The sequence below is a fragment of the Pempheris klunzingeri genome, chromosome 11 (assembly GCF_042242105.1).
Source record: "Pempheris klunzingeri isolate RE-2024b chromosome 11, fPemKlu1.hap1, whole genome shotgun sequence".
Lineage (NCBI taxonomy): Eukaryota > Metazoa > Chordata > Actinopteri > Acropomatiformes > Pempheridae > Pempheris > Pempheris klunzingeri.
The window spans coordinates 6,769,270-6,788,337 of record NC_092022.1 but is presented as its reverse complement, the minus strand read 5'-3'; the positions used below and the strand labels follow the sequence as shown (position 1 = coordinate 6,788,337).

General features: G+C 40.8%; 1 protein-coding gene across 1 annotated transcript; it reads right to left on the bottom strand.

Moving 5' to 3' along the window:
• Positions 1–4: 4 nt before the first annotated feature.
• borcs6 (BLOC-1 related complex subunit 6) lies at positions 5–9,851 on the bottom strand. The gene is made up of 7 exons (XM_070840313.1): positions 9,805–9,851; positions 7,855–8,495; positions 7,270–7,456; positions 6,939–7,121; positions 3,890–4,053; positions 3,495–3,578; positions 5–2,841 (listed from the first exon to the last, which is right to left on the bottom strand). Exons 2-7 carry the CDS (start codon positions 8,482–8,484, stop codon positions 2,716–2,718), a joined length of 1,374 nt encoding a protein of 457 aa, XP_070696414.1. The 5' UTR covers positions 8,485–8,495; positions 9,805–9,851; the 3' UTR covers positions 5–2,715.
• Between the last annotated feature and the right edge of the window lie 9,217 nt (positions 9,852–19,068).

Below are 19,068 nucleotides of genomic sequence, written 5' to 3'. Positions count from 1 at the left end.
AGGGTATCTAAATCATTTTTAGTTACAGAAAGAGATCATATTTACACAGGTGCATCTGATTGTACAACAGAAAATTCATTGATCATACATTTATATATATGTATCATGAACAAGAAAATGACATTTCCTCTCGTATCTTCAATCTCAAGGATCCTTTCTCACCTTGGTAAAAAAAAAAAAACTACTAAGACTCCCAAATGTCCACTCGCTTGACATTTTTACTTTCATCTGCAAAAGAGCATTTACATTTTTACAACCGTGGACATGTTTGAGTAAATTTCAGTATCATCAAGGGGAACCAGCATCATTATATTCTGTAATATAAGCTTTGTAAAGATACGAATCCTCTCCCCCTCCCCGATAGTTTTCACACACTTTTGCTAACAAGGTCGGGGAAAGTGACCATGAGACAAAGAGCAGATTTTACACTGAATACTGGGCTTTTAGTGAAGCCAATTACATGATGTTTTCCCACAGTGATGAAAACACATTAACAGGTGCAGAGTCGGATGAAGAGACAGTTCAGACAATGCAGAGTCATGGTTAAAGCCTTACGTTGCTTGCAGTATTGCTCTGATAATATTTTGTTGATAAGATCTCCAAAAATACACTTCAGTAGCTGGTTTGGAAAAATTGTATGAAAGAGTGTCCAATTTTAAAGAGCCGTCACAACACCAACACCACTCAAGCCAAACTACATATTGCCTGCCATCAGTAAGAGGTACATGTACGAATAATAGTACGAAAATCTAGTACACGTACAATGATCTACTAAAAGGCAACCCACCAGTGCAATGACAGAAGTACCGCAGTCTGTTCGTTAAATCTATGGGAGCAAATGGCTTCAGGTTGGTAAACTAACAGCCAAGCGACGCAGCAGTCTTTCAGTGGCTTTAATCATAGAGTAAATTAATAAATACTCACTTTGTGATCAATTAAATGCGATACCAGTCCACGTTAGTTCACATCTGAAGGCCGTGACTCCGTCCAGCGAGGTTTCCAAGATTTAATTCTCCTTTGTTGAAAACAAACTTCGAATTTTTTCGGCATTGAAGAAAACAAAAGCAAGGGCATGCTGGGGAGCAGTTAAACTGTTGCTTCTGTGTCATTTCTTTGCTACTTTTCAGTACAATCACACAATACAAACAAACCTTGATTGATTTGAATTTAATTTATGGGATTTTTCATTTTTTGAAGATTCGAATATGAAGGTAGTCAATAATAAATGTAGCCATTTGACGAGAGTAAAACATACAGTTCCAGCCAAAACCTCACATATACAGTGGGAGACTGGCCGCCTACTTCAACTGGCAAGAAGAATTCAATGGATTCAAAACTGAGCTCTTTTTATACATAAATAATTTCGTTAAACTGGCTGAATTAAAACAGAAACAACACGATTCAATTAACGATAGTCTGAGTAGTTTACTAGCAACTGACATGCCTAGATGATAACTTTTTATTTCAACTTTAGGTTTCACATAATTACTCTGCCTTGCATGATATTTTTTTTTTTGCATTTGATGACATTTAAAAATTATCTAAAGCTTTTCAAAAATGTTAAGCCACTGTGTAGGCTACATTAGATATTTTCCAGTTATTTTCTGGAGAACATCTAGAACTGCATTGACACAGAGGCAGAAAGTGAGACTTTAGACCTAAAGATACATGACTGGTGGTAGCATTGAATTAGAGAAGCAGACCTGTGATTTAAAGGTTTTGAATTGATGAACAGTGAAACACTTTTATTACCGTCACCTATCCTGATGCAACATTTGAGCTTAAACTCCAAACGCTCCAGTGGGGCTGTTCAGTGGACTCCAGTGGAAAATATCTGGCTGTACTGGTCAGTTCCCAGTGACACAGAGTAGCATTGTAGTCAAAAATGCAAGCATGCTGAGAAAACTGAATAAATAAACATAAAAACAGTCAGACAGACAGACAGACATGATGCTCCCCTTCCTTCATTTAGCCTGCAGTGAAAGAATCTGATCATAGTTGCATAAGAATTAAAAAATAGACTTTCTGTTCCTGTGCAAAAGTCACTGTCTTCTGAGCAGTTCATACTGGCCTCTCCATGGGCAGAGAGACAGAGAGAGAAACATCGCCCCCATGTGGGAGGAAAGGTTAGTGCAATCTGAACCAAGCGGGCTGGACGGAAAATAACACACTATTCCTCCTTAGACTGTAAAGTGGAGAGAGGGCATCTACCCACACATCTTCAAGGATCTGTGTGTGTGTGTGTGTGTGTGTGTGTGTGTGTGTGTGTGTGCGTGTGTGTGCACATACCAGTGTGTGTGTGTGTGTGTGTGTGGGCACTTGACCAAGTGTCTCCAAAACGGGTTAATATGTGAGATTTAGTTTCATGACAACTTCATTAGAGGAAGTGAGGTTGTTTAAAAAGGACGAAAAGAAAAAAAAAACAAGAGAAAGCTCTGCTCCGAGGACAAATCAAGCCCAAATTCGATTGAAATCTCAAAACACAAACAGGGTCATCTTCAAACGATGAAGAAGCGGAGGGACTATGAGCTCCAATCATCCAGCATGCCTAGTAGCAATGGTTCCAGGAATCCAGAGGTGGACTTAATCTTCGCTGCAGTGTGTGTGTGTGCTACCTGCAGAACGGTGGATCTACTTGCAGACAGCTTCATTCAGGATGTGCTTGATGTTGGATCTTTGCAGCTGTGATGCATATTCGTACCGAGCAGGTGGGGGTTACTTGCAGATCGCCTCCAGAGCGTCCAAGGTGCGTTTGATGTCACGGATCTGTGCAGCCAGGGTGTGTATGGGCTGCATGGAACGATCCAACTCTTCGCAGCGGGCCATCAGCGTGTACATGCCCTGTGGGTGCCGACATATAAGGCAAGCAATGAATAAAGACTTCCGCCACGTCAGAGGTGGGTGAAATGATGGACACATGAAAAGAAGAAAAACCACATACACATAAAATGTATTCCTATTCTAGTGGGGACTTCCTATCGGCACAATGTACATTAATGTAATTCTAAAATACCACCTCATTCCTGATCTTGACCCTGATCCTAAACTTACACGTCACCAAACAAATGTTTTAACACTTTTTGTTTTATCAGTAACAGCATTGCGTAGAAAAACGTCCTCCTAGTGGAACCAATGAAAATGTCCACACAAGACACTGTGGCCCCACACCGCAAGTGTGAGTCCCTGTCAGTCCAGGGAACACACACATACAGACACAGACACACACACAACTATTCTTGTCTTTCTATAGTTGTGAGGACACTCATTGACGTAATGCTCTCCCTAGCCCCTAAGCCCGATCATAACCATCAAAACTAAATGCCTCACATTATCGCTAACCTAATTCTAACGCTAACTTTAAAACCAACAGATTGTAACCCACAGACAGCCTTTTGAAGTTATGAGGATCAGGCAAAATGTCTTCGCAACGATGGCTTAAAACCAAAATTTGTTTTCCTAACTATACATAGACATGCTCGCACACACTGTCTCACCTTAATACTCATGTCCACAGACTCTCCCAGGCTGTCGACAGAGTCCCTGTAGGTCTGGATGTAGCCCACACTCAGAGCCGTCATCTGGAGGAATAGACATGTGGACGGAGAGGTCCATCAGTTATGCAGACATAAACAGAAGAAGTTCAGTATGTGTGTGTAAGAGACAACAGGAGAGCATGAAACTAAATGATGAAGCTTAATACTCTATATACTACTACATATACTATACTATACTATATATATATATATATATATATATATATATATATATATATATATATATATATATATATATATATATATATATATATATATATATATATATATATATATAGTATAGTATAGTATAGTATAGTATATGTAGTAGTATTTTTTTTTTTTTTTAGACTCACATTCTGGATGGTCCCATTGAGGCTCCTCATCATCATCTCCACACTATGCGCCACTTCCTGGGTGTGTCTCTGAAGGTCCAGTAGGACAGTAGGATCGATGGGAGGGATATCCGCTGGTCTCCTTGACAACCCCCGGCTTCGGTAGATGGGACCTGAACAGTCCGCTGGTAAAAAATAATAATAAATAAATAATCATGTCAGTTCCCCCTGGGGATTATTAAAGTAATTCTGATTCTGATTCTGATTCAACAGTCCAACAGCCTTGAAAGCCATTAAACTCTAATCTAAAACAGATAAAAGCAACAGGAATTAGTTTATGGTTAGTTTGAGTATTGATGATTGATTGTCAAAATTGTTGGTGATTTGTTTTTTAGTAAATACACTAGTTGATAAATCATTTCAATATTAACAAACACGCTCATAGAGACCGCACAGACAGTCAGAGTAATGCAAACCACTACCAGGCACATCCTGCATGCGAGCATAAGCTAAAAATGACTACCTCAAAGAAATTGTGTTGAAAGAAGAAGTTGGAAAAATAAACAAAAATCCCATTTGAGGAAACACCTGCTCTCACAAAAAGACTGCACGAATTGAAAGAAATTACAGCACTTAGGCTAACTAAAAGAATACATGTGCACTGAATCATTAAATCTGGGAATACATAAACCACATGTAGCCAGTGGACCAAAAATAGAGAACAGGTTTCCATCTCTGAAAATGATTCCTGTCAGGCTGCAGCAGAACCTCCATTATAAATCCCTTCAGTCTAAACAAAGTCTGCGAGTCATACATCCTAATTGAATCAGCAGGTAGAGGCCATATTGACCGTGTTCTTGTGTTTAAATTGAGTGGCCAGTTTATCTGACACTCTAATCCAAAGGGGTTTTCCTCTGAGTGAAGGGCAGCGGTTCGTTGTCTTTCTCCTGGAAAATCTGACAAGACAAATGGCTGCTAATGGACAAACTGAACTCGGTCAACCTGCTGAACTCTCTATGTATGTGTGGCCTACTGGAGATGTATCTCTGTTTCAATTTCTGTGGGGGCCGAGCCTTGTTAAAACACTGTCTGAGGCTAATTTACTGAGCCAGGAGGAAGGGCAGAGCGTAGGTCTTTACGGGTCATGTGCTCTCTATTCAGCTAAAAATCTCACCCACAGAGGACTAAAAATGATAAAGCCGGTTAGGATTCAGAGAACAAACCTGAGATTTTCTTTTTTGAGGGAAAGTTTCTCTAAACACACAACAGCAACTATTATTGTTAAATCTACCTGGTTTGTGCCTGTCTTGGTAAAGCAAAAAGTAGAGACCAGCTGATTTTATACACGATCATTATAATGTAGCATTACTCACACAGAGACTCTCAACCGTGTCTTTGCTAAATTAGTCTCAAAACTAAAACCTGAAGAACAAGAGAAAGACACAAAGACCGCTTAGGGTCGTCTAGCAGGGTCCGAGAGCTATCGATCAAGTTGTGATCGACATTTTGCTTTTTATGTATGTATTTTTTGCCACAGCTGTTATTTGTTGACTGACTGCTACGTCCATAATGTGGAGCAGATGCTTACATACCATGTTTTTTTCTATGTTCAGAATATGTATGTTATTATATTAGCCCTGTTAGCACTACAACAACCACATTCAACCACTGTGATTAATAAAGTATTTCATCGGACTGTCATAAAGATGTAAGTTTTGCACCTGAGGAGTTGTAATGTCAACACTCTTCTTCACTGTTTTTCAGCCAAAGCTATCATGAGTGCACAGTTGACATCCTAACTGAACCAATAAATCTGCTCATCAACCTTTCCTGCAACAGTCACAAGTGTTTGCCTCTTAAGAGTAATTTTTCTTGAATCTGCCCAGCCATCACATTAAATAATGATGATGAACTCATGAGAGTTGGGCTGATGGACGATGGCTGACAGTCATCAAACAATTCCCCCATTCCACACCAACACCAAGGCACGCCCTGCCACACACAGACGAGTCCAAAATGACACCCACCAAGCACCAAATGCTGGTAGATTTTCAGTTTGGTGAGTAAAATCACATGATTGAAAGTGCAAAGAAAGCTTTGTGAGTAAAAAGCCGAGAAAAGTAATTAAGCAAAACAATCAGTGTCCTATTACTGATAAATGTGTATTTTACAGAGTGTCTGTCTGACAGCGCAAAAATGAAGGATGGGTTTATTCTGCTTATTATAAAAGCTCCATGTGGCTGATTTACTCGAGGAAAAACAGTATTATTTAATAACACCATTTACGCCCAGTGAAAGCATGTTTTAATTTAGATGCAAACTTCATAATTATTTTTTAATCAACCTGGTTTACGCCTGTCTAAGTAAAGCAAAAAGTAGAAATAGTAATTAATAATCTATATATATACATTCGTTGTGAAATGATTAAAACAAAAGTGGGACGGCTTTGTAGATGATTGATGCAAGCATCCACCAGTTTACCATGAGACCACAGACAGCTATTCATTTGCTTATTATATTGCATCGATTGTCCATTACTTTTTATGGTTTGGACATGAACTAAGTTGTGCATAAATGATGAGTAGTGGCTGACTGGCTTTGTTAGCCTCTGCAGAGTGAAACTGGCTGTGAATCTGACTGCAAGTGAGGCACCCTGCACTGCAGTCTCAGCACTCATAAAAATCCTATTAACCTGCTGAAATGCCAATTCTGATGCCTCCTTCTGCTGAGAGAAATACAACAAACAGCTAATCTGAAAAAGTCTCCTGACCCTCAAACATAACACAGTTATGAAAGCAGCCTGCATGGACGCATATCCTCTACATCAGGACATATGTTGTGTGCACACATTTCTTCTGCACGCGTCAAACATAACACAACAATAAACACAACACTGCACATGACATATACGCACCCTCTCTTTGATGCAAAATACAAGCCTAGACACAGCTTACACCCACACACCCCTAGAGGAAGTCTCCACTCTAGGACTACATTTATAAAAGAACAAGAATGTCACTTCATTTGTTTAAATAAAATCTAGTGAAGTTTGCTTTAGCTCCATACTCACAGTCACTGCAGTCCAGACTGGGCTTGGAGCTCATCTTGATTTTCTGCTCCAGGTTCTTGGTGATGAAGTTGGTCAGGTCTCCTTCATGGCTGACTGTCCCCTCTAGCTCCAGAGCTGAGGAGATTGTGGCCCGTCGGCCCTCTGACTGGCCACCTCTGCCTCCTCCTCGTGCGCCTGACCCACCTGTGGAGAATACAACATCAACATCAGCTAAATCAAGTTGGAAAATATTAGTAATTACCCAAAAGAGGTTCTATTTATCAATTCAGAGAAGTAAAGAGATGAAGAATGATCCAAACTGCAGATTCAAACCCGTTTGATGGACACCTACCTCCACACGCTTGGCTGATTTCATCCAGGCTCTTGCTGTCCTGCATCCCCCGTACGTTGCGTACCCAGACCTGGGCCATGACGTGGGGAGGGCAGGGGGCATCATCTGAGGGAAGAAGAGGAGGAGGAGAGGAGGAAGAGGACGAGGTGCTGGGACCAGGTGCTGAGGAGGAGTAGTGTCGTGAAGACTGACAAGTAAGTAAACAAAGAGTGGAGGAGAAGAGGAAATGAAGAAGAGAAGTTAAAACAGTGCTTATTAAATCAGGCTGACAAATCACAATAAAATAAATGTTCGTGCTGTATATAATTCCTCCCTACTCTTCGACAGAAAGCCTCTAATTTAGACATTTGGAAAAAATTATGGTTAACTTTCAGACATAGTCAGCCAACGTGTTGCAGTTCACTTGGGGCATAGTGAAGTCTCAGTAGAGAGTCCATTTAAAGGCAAGCAGTTGAGTCCTGGAGGTTTAACATTTACCTGCACCGCCTTTAGTACAGAACGTGTTCATTACATCAGGTGACTGACAGCTTTCTGGTACAGAACACATAATCTAATAAAGCTTCAAGTAATCCTGCAGTCACTCACCTCCACCTCTGTTCTCCCTCCTGAACGCTGATGAATCCACTTATTTTCATTCTTCTCATCATCCTCCTCATCCTGTTTCTCCTTCTCTCCATCTTCCTCCTCTTCTTCCTCCTCCTCCTCCTCTCTGCTGTCAGTGTCTCTATCTACAGTGTCTGCCTCTGTCTGCTGCCTGTAAGCGGCGGCTGGGCCTCCTCGCTGAGATGAGTGTTTGGAGTGTGCTTGCTGTGCTGAGCCCAGCAGCACAGCTGCACCAGGAGGCTCGACAGTGCTGGAGGCGTCATGAATGTGTGTGTCTTTAGACCCTGATTCTGAGCCTCCTGTGAATGTGGCAGCAGGGAGGGATGGGTCTGTCCCATAAGAGGTCTGAGGTGATAAAAAAGATGTTCTCCCATTATTCCACGTCTCTGTGTCCAAGCGGCCTTCACCATCGTAAACTCTGTCTTCCACATCCACGTGGTTCTCTGTGTGTCCAAGGGCTCTGTCCTCTGATGCCTCCCCAGGACAGGGGATTCTACTCCCCCCACATTTCACCAACACTGGAGCGTGAGGGCCATTTTCTGAAGAGACGGGTGTCACGACCCCATTAGCTGTTTCTGGCACTTCTGTGCCAATCACAGGGGAGAGACTCATCCCTCCACCTGCTGGTGAAGAAACAAAAAATGTTAGAAGAAGATATTCTGCTTCTTAAAACTATATTTGATAAATAATTCAATAAGAGTGTTCTACTGTTTTACAATGTGCCAGCTTACTAGGGCTGGATGTCCTATGAAGATTTTCAAAAGCAGAATGCTTGGTGCCAGAACCAGACCACCAATACATTACTGACACCAAAACAATGCTGTTCGTTGACAGTTCACATTATTCAATGCTATGGACACTCGTTGGTTAGTGATCATTAGTTCTGAGGTTTGATACCCATCCACAAAGGTGGGAGGTGCGAGTATAATCTCTTATTATGGTATTCTATGTTTTGTAGTATATTTTCTGGAATTATAATTAAGAAACTAATTGAGATGCAATAGAAAGAAGTGAATGTCTGTTTTTGTTAATCAAGAAATCTACGTATAATCAAGGTAAACATGATAAGTGCTCTCTGATTTACAACATTGCCAATAATGACATATAAAAGGCTACCATGGTGTAACCGTACCACACAAACCTACAGAGCCCCTCTGCTAAGAGATGTTTAAGCAACAATACTTTAGAAAACTGTTGGTTGTCTCTCAGTCTCCTGAAATGAAGTAAGAGTATGTAGGCTCTGGGGGAGGGGACAGATGTTGCAACACCAGCTTAATGCCGCAGCTCAAGATTTATCCAGATATGAACTGAACTCTGGGTGTGTTCATGTTTACAGTGTGCCTTTAGCTAATAATTCACTCATTACTCCGCGTTTATATGATATTGTTTTCATTGCAGCCAAGACTATTGGATCACAGTCGCAGTTAGTGTGCCACTTATCGATCAGTTATTTTCCCTTTAATGTAAAATGACGTAATATTAGGATGTTTAGCTTAGCACTAGCATGCACACCAGCTAAACTAACTTGATGCTGATACCAGCTTACACTGCCTTCACCAGCCTTTATCGAAACAACAACAAGTCCGTGGACAAAGGCGACGGTACATTACAGCCAAACAGGAACAATGACATGAAGACGACATAAATAGCTGCCAGTCACCGTTGAGGAAGTTGATGTGCTGCTAGCATTAGCCGCCTAGCTAGCTGCCTGTCAAAGGCGATTGTTGTTGAATGATGCTACCGATGCTAGCAGGGTAGCGTTAGCTTTCCAGGCCTTTAAATGTTTTTAAATCACAATGTCTTCACAGCTCGCTTTTCATTATCTCATGCTATTACATCATAAAGGGTAGTTGATGGTAAAATGTGTATTTATATATCGATATGGTCATACAATAGTGCCACAGAGCTTAATTTAATAAAGAAAACACTCACCAGTGTAGTACCTATTCAGAAATATCTAAGCAGCAACTGAGTCCTACATGAAAATCCTTCCCCACGAAGCTCAACACAACAGTTCCGCCTTGCAAAGGAACGTGTTTATTGAAATGAGTAAAACACATTTTACGCTTATCCGCAGGTCATTGTTCATTGTATTTATAACAGACCTAAATATTTCTAGTGCAAAGCTGCTTCACGCTGAGCAAAATTTAACTCCTGCATTTTGTAGCTGTGTGAGTCATTTGTCTCTATCCACACCATCAGGGTTCATCCTGCATGTAGCTCTGTTCTCCCACAGATGGAGACAAACACCACAGCCACTCGGCCAGCAGCTTTCCCAACTTTCTCAGCTCTCATGATGCAAAATGTAAAGGACCAGAGGGTCCCAATGGACAAAAACAGATGTTCAATACCCATCTAAGTTAGCAGGCAAGCCTGAAGGGTCCCTGAGTTTGACACTGATCCTCTTTCAGCCCAGTCTGACCTCTGACCTCCTGTTAAGGGCAGAAAACCACAAGTAAACCACAAGATTTCCTCAAATAACATGAAATACTGAATGTTTGTTTGCCTTAAAGATATCATGTGTGTCATTATACAAAAACATTTGAGTGGAAATTGTGTCTTTTGTACTGGATCCAAGATTCAGTGTGTCCTGGTGTGCCTATAACCTGAAGCTAATGACCTCCAACACATAGACTGGACAATAACAATAATAACAACAACAATAATAATGATAATAATAATAATAATGATGATGATGATGATGATGATAATAATAATCAAAACAAATATCTTACAGTTGTGTCTATTTTAATTAGCTGCAAAACTGCAGGTCTTGTTTTGATGAATTGAGTGAATGAATGTGTTTGAAATAAACTGATTGTAAAAAGACTGGAGAGGAAGTTTAAATAATGAGAAGACCTCGGTGTAGCCTCCACAGGGGAAGCCGGGCCAGCGTCTGTGGCTTTTCAAACCCCTTGAATGTGGCCAGAAATGACAAACACCACCGCATAGAAAGAGAGAGGATTCAGAACCACGCTATCACCACATCTAAAGATCTTATAAAATGTCTAATTCAGCCCATCCATTCAGACCAGCTGCTCCCTCTCTCTTGGTGGGGATTTGGCAGTTTTGTCCCATTCGTTCCCTCTCCTTCTGTGCCAGCATCACAGCCTGAGACATTTACCTAAAGGCAATTAGGCCTTTGAAATTTAGCCAACAGTTTCCAGAGGTTCATCATTGAACACTCAAGAAACACTGTGACCCTCATCAAATTTTATTTTTATTTTTGCTGAGATCACTGTCACAGGGGAGCTATTTCAACTGACAAGCAACTGCCACAAGAAAGGAAACATTTAGGAAAATGAAGGATTGAAAGCAAATTGAAAGCACGTGTCTTCAAACAGATGTGGTTTTTCCACAATAAAAGCTGGAGACTGCATGTTGCTCTGCCAAAATAGCGATGAGGGCCCATAAATAATGTTTTCAAAAATCAAAACTATTAATTGCATCCCAGATCGGGGGCAGGTCAGCTGCGTACTTCAGAAGTTCCTCCCAGACAAAAACGAATGTTCACAACACCCGGGAGTTGCCCTCAAATGGCAGACAAAGGGGTACATAACAGAAAGAAGACCCACAAGGCAAAACCACTCACTGTAAACCCCAATGCAAGCGTTTTTGTTTCAATTGCAATAGATCAAGTCTTAGACAGTGACCTCATTTAGGATACGGGTGGCCTGGGGGCAGAAGCTCTTCCTCAGTGTCTCAGTGGTGGCCTGGTGTATCTGATACCTTCTTACCAACAGCAGCAGGGAGAAAAGACAGTGAAACTGTCTGTGCCTTGCTTTTCTCACCACTGAGACAATGTGCAGCACCCAGATCCGGCTCTTGGTGATGTGGACACCAAGGTACTTGGTGCTGTCCACCTTTCCACAGTGGACACGCTGATATTAAGGAGGGCGCAGTGCCTCCCTTTGTCCACCATCAGCTCCTTCACCTTGTTGACGTTCAGGAGTAGGCAGTTGTGCCGACAGCTCAAAATGCAGCCCTGGGGTGCTCCAGTCTTAGGGATGATATATATTTTCATTATATTATGATGGAAAAAGGTGGGCTTTGAAAAGAAGTTTCAGTGATTTTTTGAAAGGTTATGGTGGCTGATTTAGAAGAAAATGTATTCATCAGGAACACTCAACTGGAAGATCTGGTGGTTACAAGTCAGAGGATCATCAAACGGAGGCGTCTGTGGAAACATGTGCATATTCAACAGCCATGACGTCCTTAAATGTCCAGTGTAATTAGTTTGAGATTCACAGAAAACCGTCTGAGGCAGTTGGCTGTAAAATTCAATCTTCAGCATGAGCAGACAGTTTTGTTCGGCATGAGAACTTCACTGAAAGCGATACTGCGGTGAAGTGCAGAAAAACCCTCTTATTACAACTAAAAGGCACTTTTATGAGCGAAACTGTGAAAAGAAGACTTTCTGGTCAACAGAGCACTGGGAAAAAGAGTCGAATGGGTGGATGAGTCACTCTGTGCGGCATATGCCAAAAGCGTCTCCTCCTCAGTGCCTGTTTCCTTCACTGAGGTGTTCTGACGCTCTGTTATGTTGTTTGGTGCATATTCCAGCCATGCTGTGTGTTTTTACTGGGGCCTTTAATGAGGGAAATGCCAATGAATATAAAGCCATTTTGAGTCACCACTCCTGTAAAATGTAGTTGACAGAGTGTCATCAAGTTGGAACTGAATTTCCTTTACTGTGGTTAAGATAAGTCAGTTTAGAGGTGGTTCGGTGACAAGAACACAGACAGCTGTTGAACTTCCGGCTGTGGATCACCGTGAAATCGTCACGTGACAATGCAAGGCCCATCTGGGTTTTAGTCCAAATCAGTTGCAGTTTATGGTTTGAATTAGAGCTTCACCATCTTCAGGAGGTGCTAGATTGGTGTAAAAATGTCAAACTAGCTTTGCTGTTTAACTGTTTCCACCCACCTTTGTATCCAAGACCACCACTGTACGTGACTGGCCCTGCAAAATAGGTAAGAATGAGATAGATAAGATTAATTCTAAGTATTGGACAAAGATACATTTTGACCTGATGATGATTTGGATTAATCCTCTAAGGGACCATGAATGTTTGTACCAAATTTCATGTCAGTCCATCTAGATTTTGTTTGTCTGGACCAAAGTCCTGGACTGACCATCCCTACAGTTCCCCAGAAAACCCATAGCTTTTTTTTTGGGTATCTGTGTTGTCATGACTCAAGATATTTCCAAAACTCTGTTTTATTTCTCCTTTATATGCATTTTTTTAAATTTTCTCAGCACACACAAGAACATGAAAATGCTTCAGTCTTAAAGTGTCTGTGATGAGCATACGAAGAGATGAATAGTCACAGTCAGTATTTACAAAAAGTTTCCACTGTTCACATGTCAAAACTAAAGTAGTGTTTTCAAAAAAATCTGCACCAGAGAGTGTTTAATATGTTTTGCATGGCCACAGTGGAACACCAATCAGTCCAAAAGCCTATTTATTGAGATGAGGGCTAGTTTACAGGGCTATCTGATACTCTTTGGCTATATTACAGTGTCATAAGAAAGTCTATACACAATAATTATGGTATTGCATTCTTTACATTCTTTGCTGGACAGTAGAGGCCTGAAGGAAACACTGGAGAAGGAATGCCTCATACACCACTGCAATTCACTAATTTCTTTTTAATACATGGTTTTCAGTTTCGCTGCGATATCCTTACATTTCTCAGGGAGATTCTTGCCCATGATTATGCTCACAAAACACATTTCAGCAATTGCTCGTAGTTGACCAGAGCATGTCATATTTCAAAAGTAGCGTGCGTACATAGCATTACAAACACGCAGCAGAAAACAGTGAGGTACTGATGACCCCCTCATTACTTCAAGGGTTTGGAGAGGCTATAGCAAATCAAGTGAAGGCCGCTGGGTTTCCGGCTCGATTGGAACGTATCTTTCACCCATCAGATTGCTCAGCAGAACATACCAGTTGTTCAACATTTAATGAGAATATACTGTGTGTGGTCACTTTGGCAGACATGGATGGTGGTTTGGTATTGAATGGTATGTTATTGTTTTCGAGCGAAGACAGTGTGGATGAGAAACATAGCTGGAATTGAATGAATCCCTGTAATATAACTGCGCACTGACTCGTGTCCAAACTGGTTTGTGTGCATGTGCATCTTTTAGAAAGTAAATGTTGAATATGTAAGCTGGCCTACCTCACTGAGAGATGTGTATCTGGAAGAACTGACTACGGGCTGGGAAAGAGGTTTATATCGGGTTGAATCTTCACTCACCCACGACAAACCATGTTTGTTTAAAAGGACAAAGCCTCATGGCTCTGTCTTTGTAAATCACTCTAGGGTGTCAGAATCACTGCAACAACAACTGCTTACTCTATAAAATAAAAAAATATTTTCTTAAAAGGAGAGAAAATGTAGTTTGTGCCTCTGTAAATTCAGTTCAGCATTGCTTAGACTAATACTGGCTTCCACATAGCAAACCCCATCATCAAAATGGTTCAAGAACAGTAACCACTTGATTGCAGTAATGTCTTTTTCAGTTGCACAAGAGGGTGCTTGTTAAAAAGTGTTTAGACTTGATGACAATACATTTTTAGGAAATTCCAATATGGCTTTAAATATTTATACGAGATAAAAAGTAGGAGAAGTATCTTAATCCATGAAACAGCATGAAATCATATGCAGTGTTATGACGGTGAAGCCTGTTTTCATTTGTAGCAGAGCAGTGTTGCATTTCATTGCGTTTTTGTCTCGACAGGCGACAGTAGATTAGACTACATCACAGTAATAATCCTACTAAAGCACAGTAAAAGGGATTTTGTGACAATCATAAACTTGTTGGCGTTCACTTAATTTGGGAGCAAAAAAAATACATCGGCGCCCATGAAGTTAATAAAAAAAGCTAACTTACATTAACATGTTTGTCTCTTGGCAGTGTTTGGATGTGATGTCTACTGTTTGTTGATGACTTTGCTTGCAGTTTAGTTCCTGGTTATGTTTTCTTATCAACCGCAAAATAAACCACAAAAACACAGACACACTCATTTGAAAGCAGACCTTTATACATATTTACAAACACAAAAACAAGGTCTCCACACACGAGGAGGAGATCAGCTGAAGACAATTTCATTCCGTCTGCAAAGAAGTTGCTCTGGAAAATCACAAGGGAGAGGAATATTGGCACTGAGCAGTAAATACTGCGTAACAGAGTGAAGCACGAGACTCTTGTAATGAATGAGGAGCAGCTCTGCACCACGTCTTTGAGATGAAACACTAAATGTTTAAAATGGTCTGCCATAAAACTGTCTCGAAGGAGGTCTGCCTCCTACTTGTGCAGCGTTTAAATTCAACACAAATATACACACATCACACACTCATATACACCCAACAGTCAGTCCAAGCTTGATTATTTTCATATTTTTTTCTAGGCTGTTGGATTTGATGCATAATTGTGTGAGAGCAGAGATAAAGTAGAAACTGTTAAACTGATAGAAAACTGAAAACAAAATCAATATTGGAGGGTTTGAGACTGAAAACAAGCGTCTCATTTAGATTTCTTTGACTGGCTATGTGCGTTCTGGCTAACAGAACATGTCGAAAATATTTTCCACAACCTGCATTTTCCATTCACCAACATGATGTTTCCTGAAATCTGTTAAACAATGTCACATCATTGGTTTCAGGCTGCATAAACAGAGCTCTCTGTCCCCATGAGACTTACAGACTGTATTGTGCACACTGGTGTTCTAATTTTAATAACTAGTACAGTGGTGGATACTTGTTTAGCTTCAAACGTGAACAAATAAACCCAGGAACATGTTCCAGCTTTTGACTAAAGCCCTGTTCGCTCTGGCCTACTATAGTCACATGGCCTCTGTGTTTGGTGAAATATGGTGACTTGTGATGGAGTTTTTACGTCACAAATTACAGACACGGCAGATTTGTACAGGATTAAGATCACAGATGACCTCTACAATTATTACAACTAGAGGTTCCCAAGTAAAACTAGTCCAGTGTACATAGGACTAAAGGGAGGAAACCCTCCTCAGTATGAATTACGATTTTGTGTGCTCATTCGGTGACTCGTGGGCTTTATCTGCTGATTCCTACCATTAAACACACCTGTACTCACACTGGCTCTATTTGGCACATCCTAAATGTCATATCTGGCAGCAGTCTGAGAGAACACCAAATTCAGAATTTATTTGGATTACACTGGCAGCTTCACTCTCACCCACACATCCCTTCATTCTACAGACGTGGGCGTACCTGAAACTTGCACACATTCAACATTCAACAGTTAGTCAGAGCCACACACTCCTCTATAAACTCTCTTTCTCTCTCTTTGCTCAAACACACACACACACACACACACACACACACACACACACACACTCACTCTGTGCTGGTTAGCTCTTTCATGTGGCCAAAGCCAAAGAGCCAAGCCCATGTTAATTACCTGTGGGCGCTCTGGTTTATTTTTCTAACAGCATCAAAAGTGTCTCCCATCCATTGCTGTGTTCCCCATTTACCAGATTTACTGGCTTGGCATCTGAACCTTCGTTTCAGCTCGTCTCACTCTGATCCCACTCATGTCAAACACACACAGAGACCCACAGATGAGCACTGTAAAAGCACACACGCACATAGAGAAATACGTAAAACCAGCAGTGCAAAGGGATCAGGATCCTGCAGGACCCAGCATGGTATATATTTACTCGAATATAGGCCCGATTGCATGGTCAGCATCATCACTGTAGGCCGAAATCAAATATATGAAAATGTGAGTTATCGTTGGACTTAACCATGCATGTCAATGCATCTCCTTCCAGTAAGCCATAGAAAATAAAATTAAGTTTTAATTCAGTTAGTCTGCCAGGCATTCTCCTTCTCCCCGTCCTTTAGTGCATGAATCTTCTAAACGTCAGTAGATATTTTCATCCCTACCACAATCGATCTGTGAACTACAGCAGTATTACACTTTACTTCCTGTTGCCTTGAGCCAAAGCAGTTTTTACCTTTAAATGCCTGAGGGATGGGCCAGATTCTCAAAAGATAATCATGATTGCAGGCAGGACTGATCTAAATTTCTGCAAGTGGGAGCAGGAAGGTGCATCAACACGAGCAGATGGTAGCATTCGGAAAATCTTGCAAAAAGAACAAAAAGTGGAAAAGTACTGTGCAGATTTCAATGTGTGGGCACACCAACATACAGTACATGCACACAAAAACAGACAGACTGACACGTTAAATAAGCGTCCACTTAGTGAGACGTCATGGTTGAAGTGCTTGATGAAGAGCTCGAAGCGCTGCCCAAAACAATCCAACCTCACAACTTCTGGAACAAGCAGTTTCACTCCAGATTTAACAAATAAATACCACTAAGAAGAAAGTTAAATAGAAGTGAAGCAAGTTGTGTTGGTTTAACATTTTAACATTGAGAACAAATCACAATTTACTGCTCCGCAATGTCAGTGAAGTCGCTCACATCCCACTGCCCAGAGTCCACTTGACGCCGGCCCCGTTAAGCACTTTCTCAAGTTCCAACTCTGTATAATAAAGGCTTCTTTATTATACTTCGGCCTGGTTCATAATTTATGGCCAGATGTGATTACCAGCTGAGGCTACAGGACCAGCAATGTATTACTCCCCTTCATCAGTTGGGCTGGAAGCTGCTCAAAATCACCAACGGCCCACTTTGGGTCCTGAGCCGTAGGTTTAAAAACATGCAGGTTCTGTACAGAGTCTCGTAGTTCAGTTCACAGCTCAGTCCTCCTGGAAGCGTGTTTTCTTGTCCATGTCGTATGAAACACGAGTGAAAAATCTTTTTAAATGCATTGTGACATGTTGATTTGATATCATGAGTTAACTCTCATCACAGACGTTACAGTAAAAACTCTTTTTTTTTTTGTCCAAGAGACTTCCAGCCTCAAAAATGTTAGTTTTTAGTAATGACCCTGGTTAAAACCATTTAAAACAGATTCAATCATCAAGAAGAAGAAGTTTAGAGTTTTAAGTTGTTTTTTTTGAATAAAAGCTTGATTGCGCCCCATCTAATAGCGACTAAACACATTTTTTTCACCAGAAACTTACAAAGCAAAAATCATAACGCGTACATTTGTCTACAAACTGGAGTTGATGTTCAGATGTTATATTTGTCCCACGTAACAATAAACCTATTACCTAAATCTGTGCACTGTACTCACTCCAGGCACACTAAACCTACAGTTAAAATAGGATGGAGCGTTTTCTTTTTTTTTTTTCTGACAATATAAAACACACCAGATTGACTGAGTCTTTATTTCTGTACACTGGAACATTTTTCCCACACCTATACTGAGCTTTCTGTTGCAAGGCATAAAACCAGTGCCAGATACGTCTGCTTTTTAAACTTTTCTAAACACAATGGAAACATCTCCTGCAGCGTGTCTGTGCAGCTGCAACGTCCTGGGAAAGTCGATCTGTAACCTCATCAAAGACACCGGCGTGCTTTTCTCTGCTTTTCATCTCTGTGGTTGTGTTCTGTCGACTCGTGGTCAGACCCCACCTTCCTGAAAAACCCAACGAAACTCTCCCTGTAGGTGAACTGTTGGTGTTTATCCAGTCAGTGGAAAAGATGCATAAAATTCATCAGTGCTATTTACTGCGATTCACAACCTGCAGTAGATGATTATCCTCTAAAAGCTCTTTAATTAACTATCACTGCCGATTATTTTCCAAAAAAGTTTTTAGATTGATGGACGCTGGAATATTTAGATGTCTCCTCTCTTTTTTGTCTAAGTTTAGCTGTTGTGCTGAAAACACAAACTGTTTTAAGAACAGTCTGCTGATGTGTTCAAAGATGCTCCGACATCTGAATCCTTTTCCTCGTGTTTGCCTGTTTGTCTTCTTGCTTTCACCATCCAACAACACAATCTGTCAATCGAAAGCTTTTGAGCAGTTTGAGCAGCTGCTTGCAACAGGAATAAAATAACTTTGAAAAAAGGACACGTATTGTTCACTGGAATGGGAATCTTAAGATATTAAATATCCTGAGGCAAAGTGCTCAGGATTAGAGTTTCTTTAAGACAATTTTCAAAGCATATTGACATTAATTTATGCTGGTAGGAAATCAATCTAAACACATCTGTTTGGTTTTGGAGAATACTCAGCAGTGTATTTGTGATTTTCTACTGAATGGGGAGAAACATGCAAAGCCGCAGGT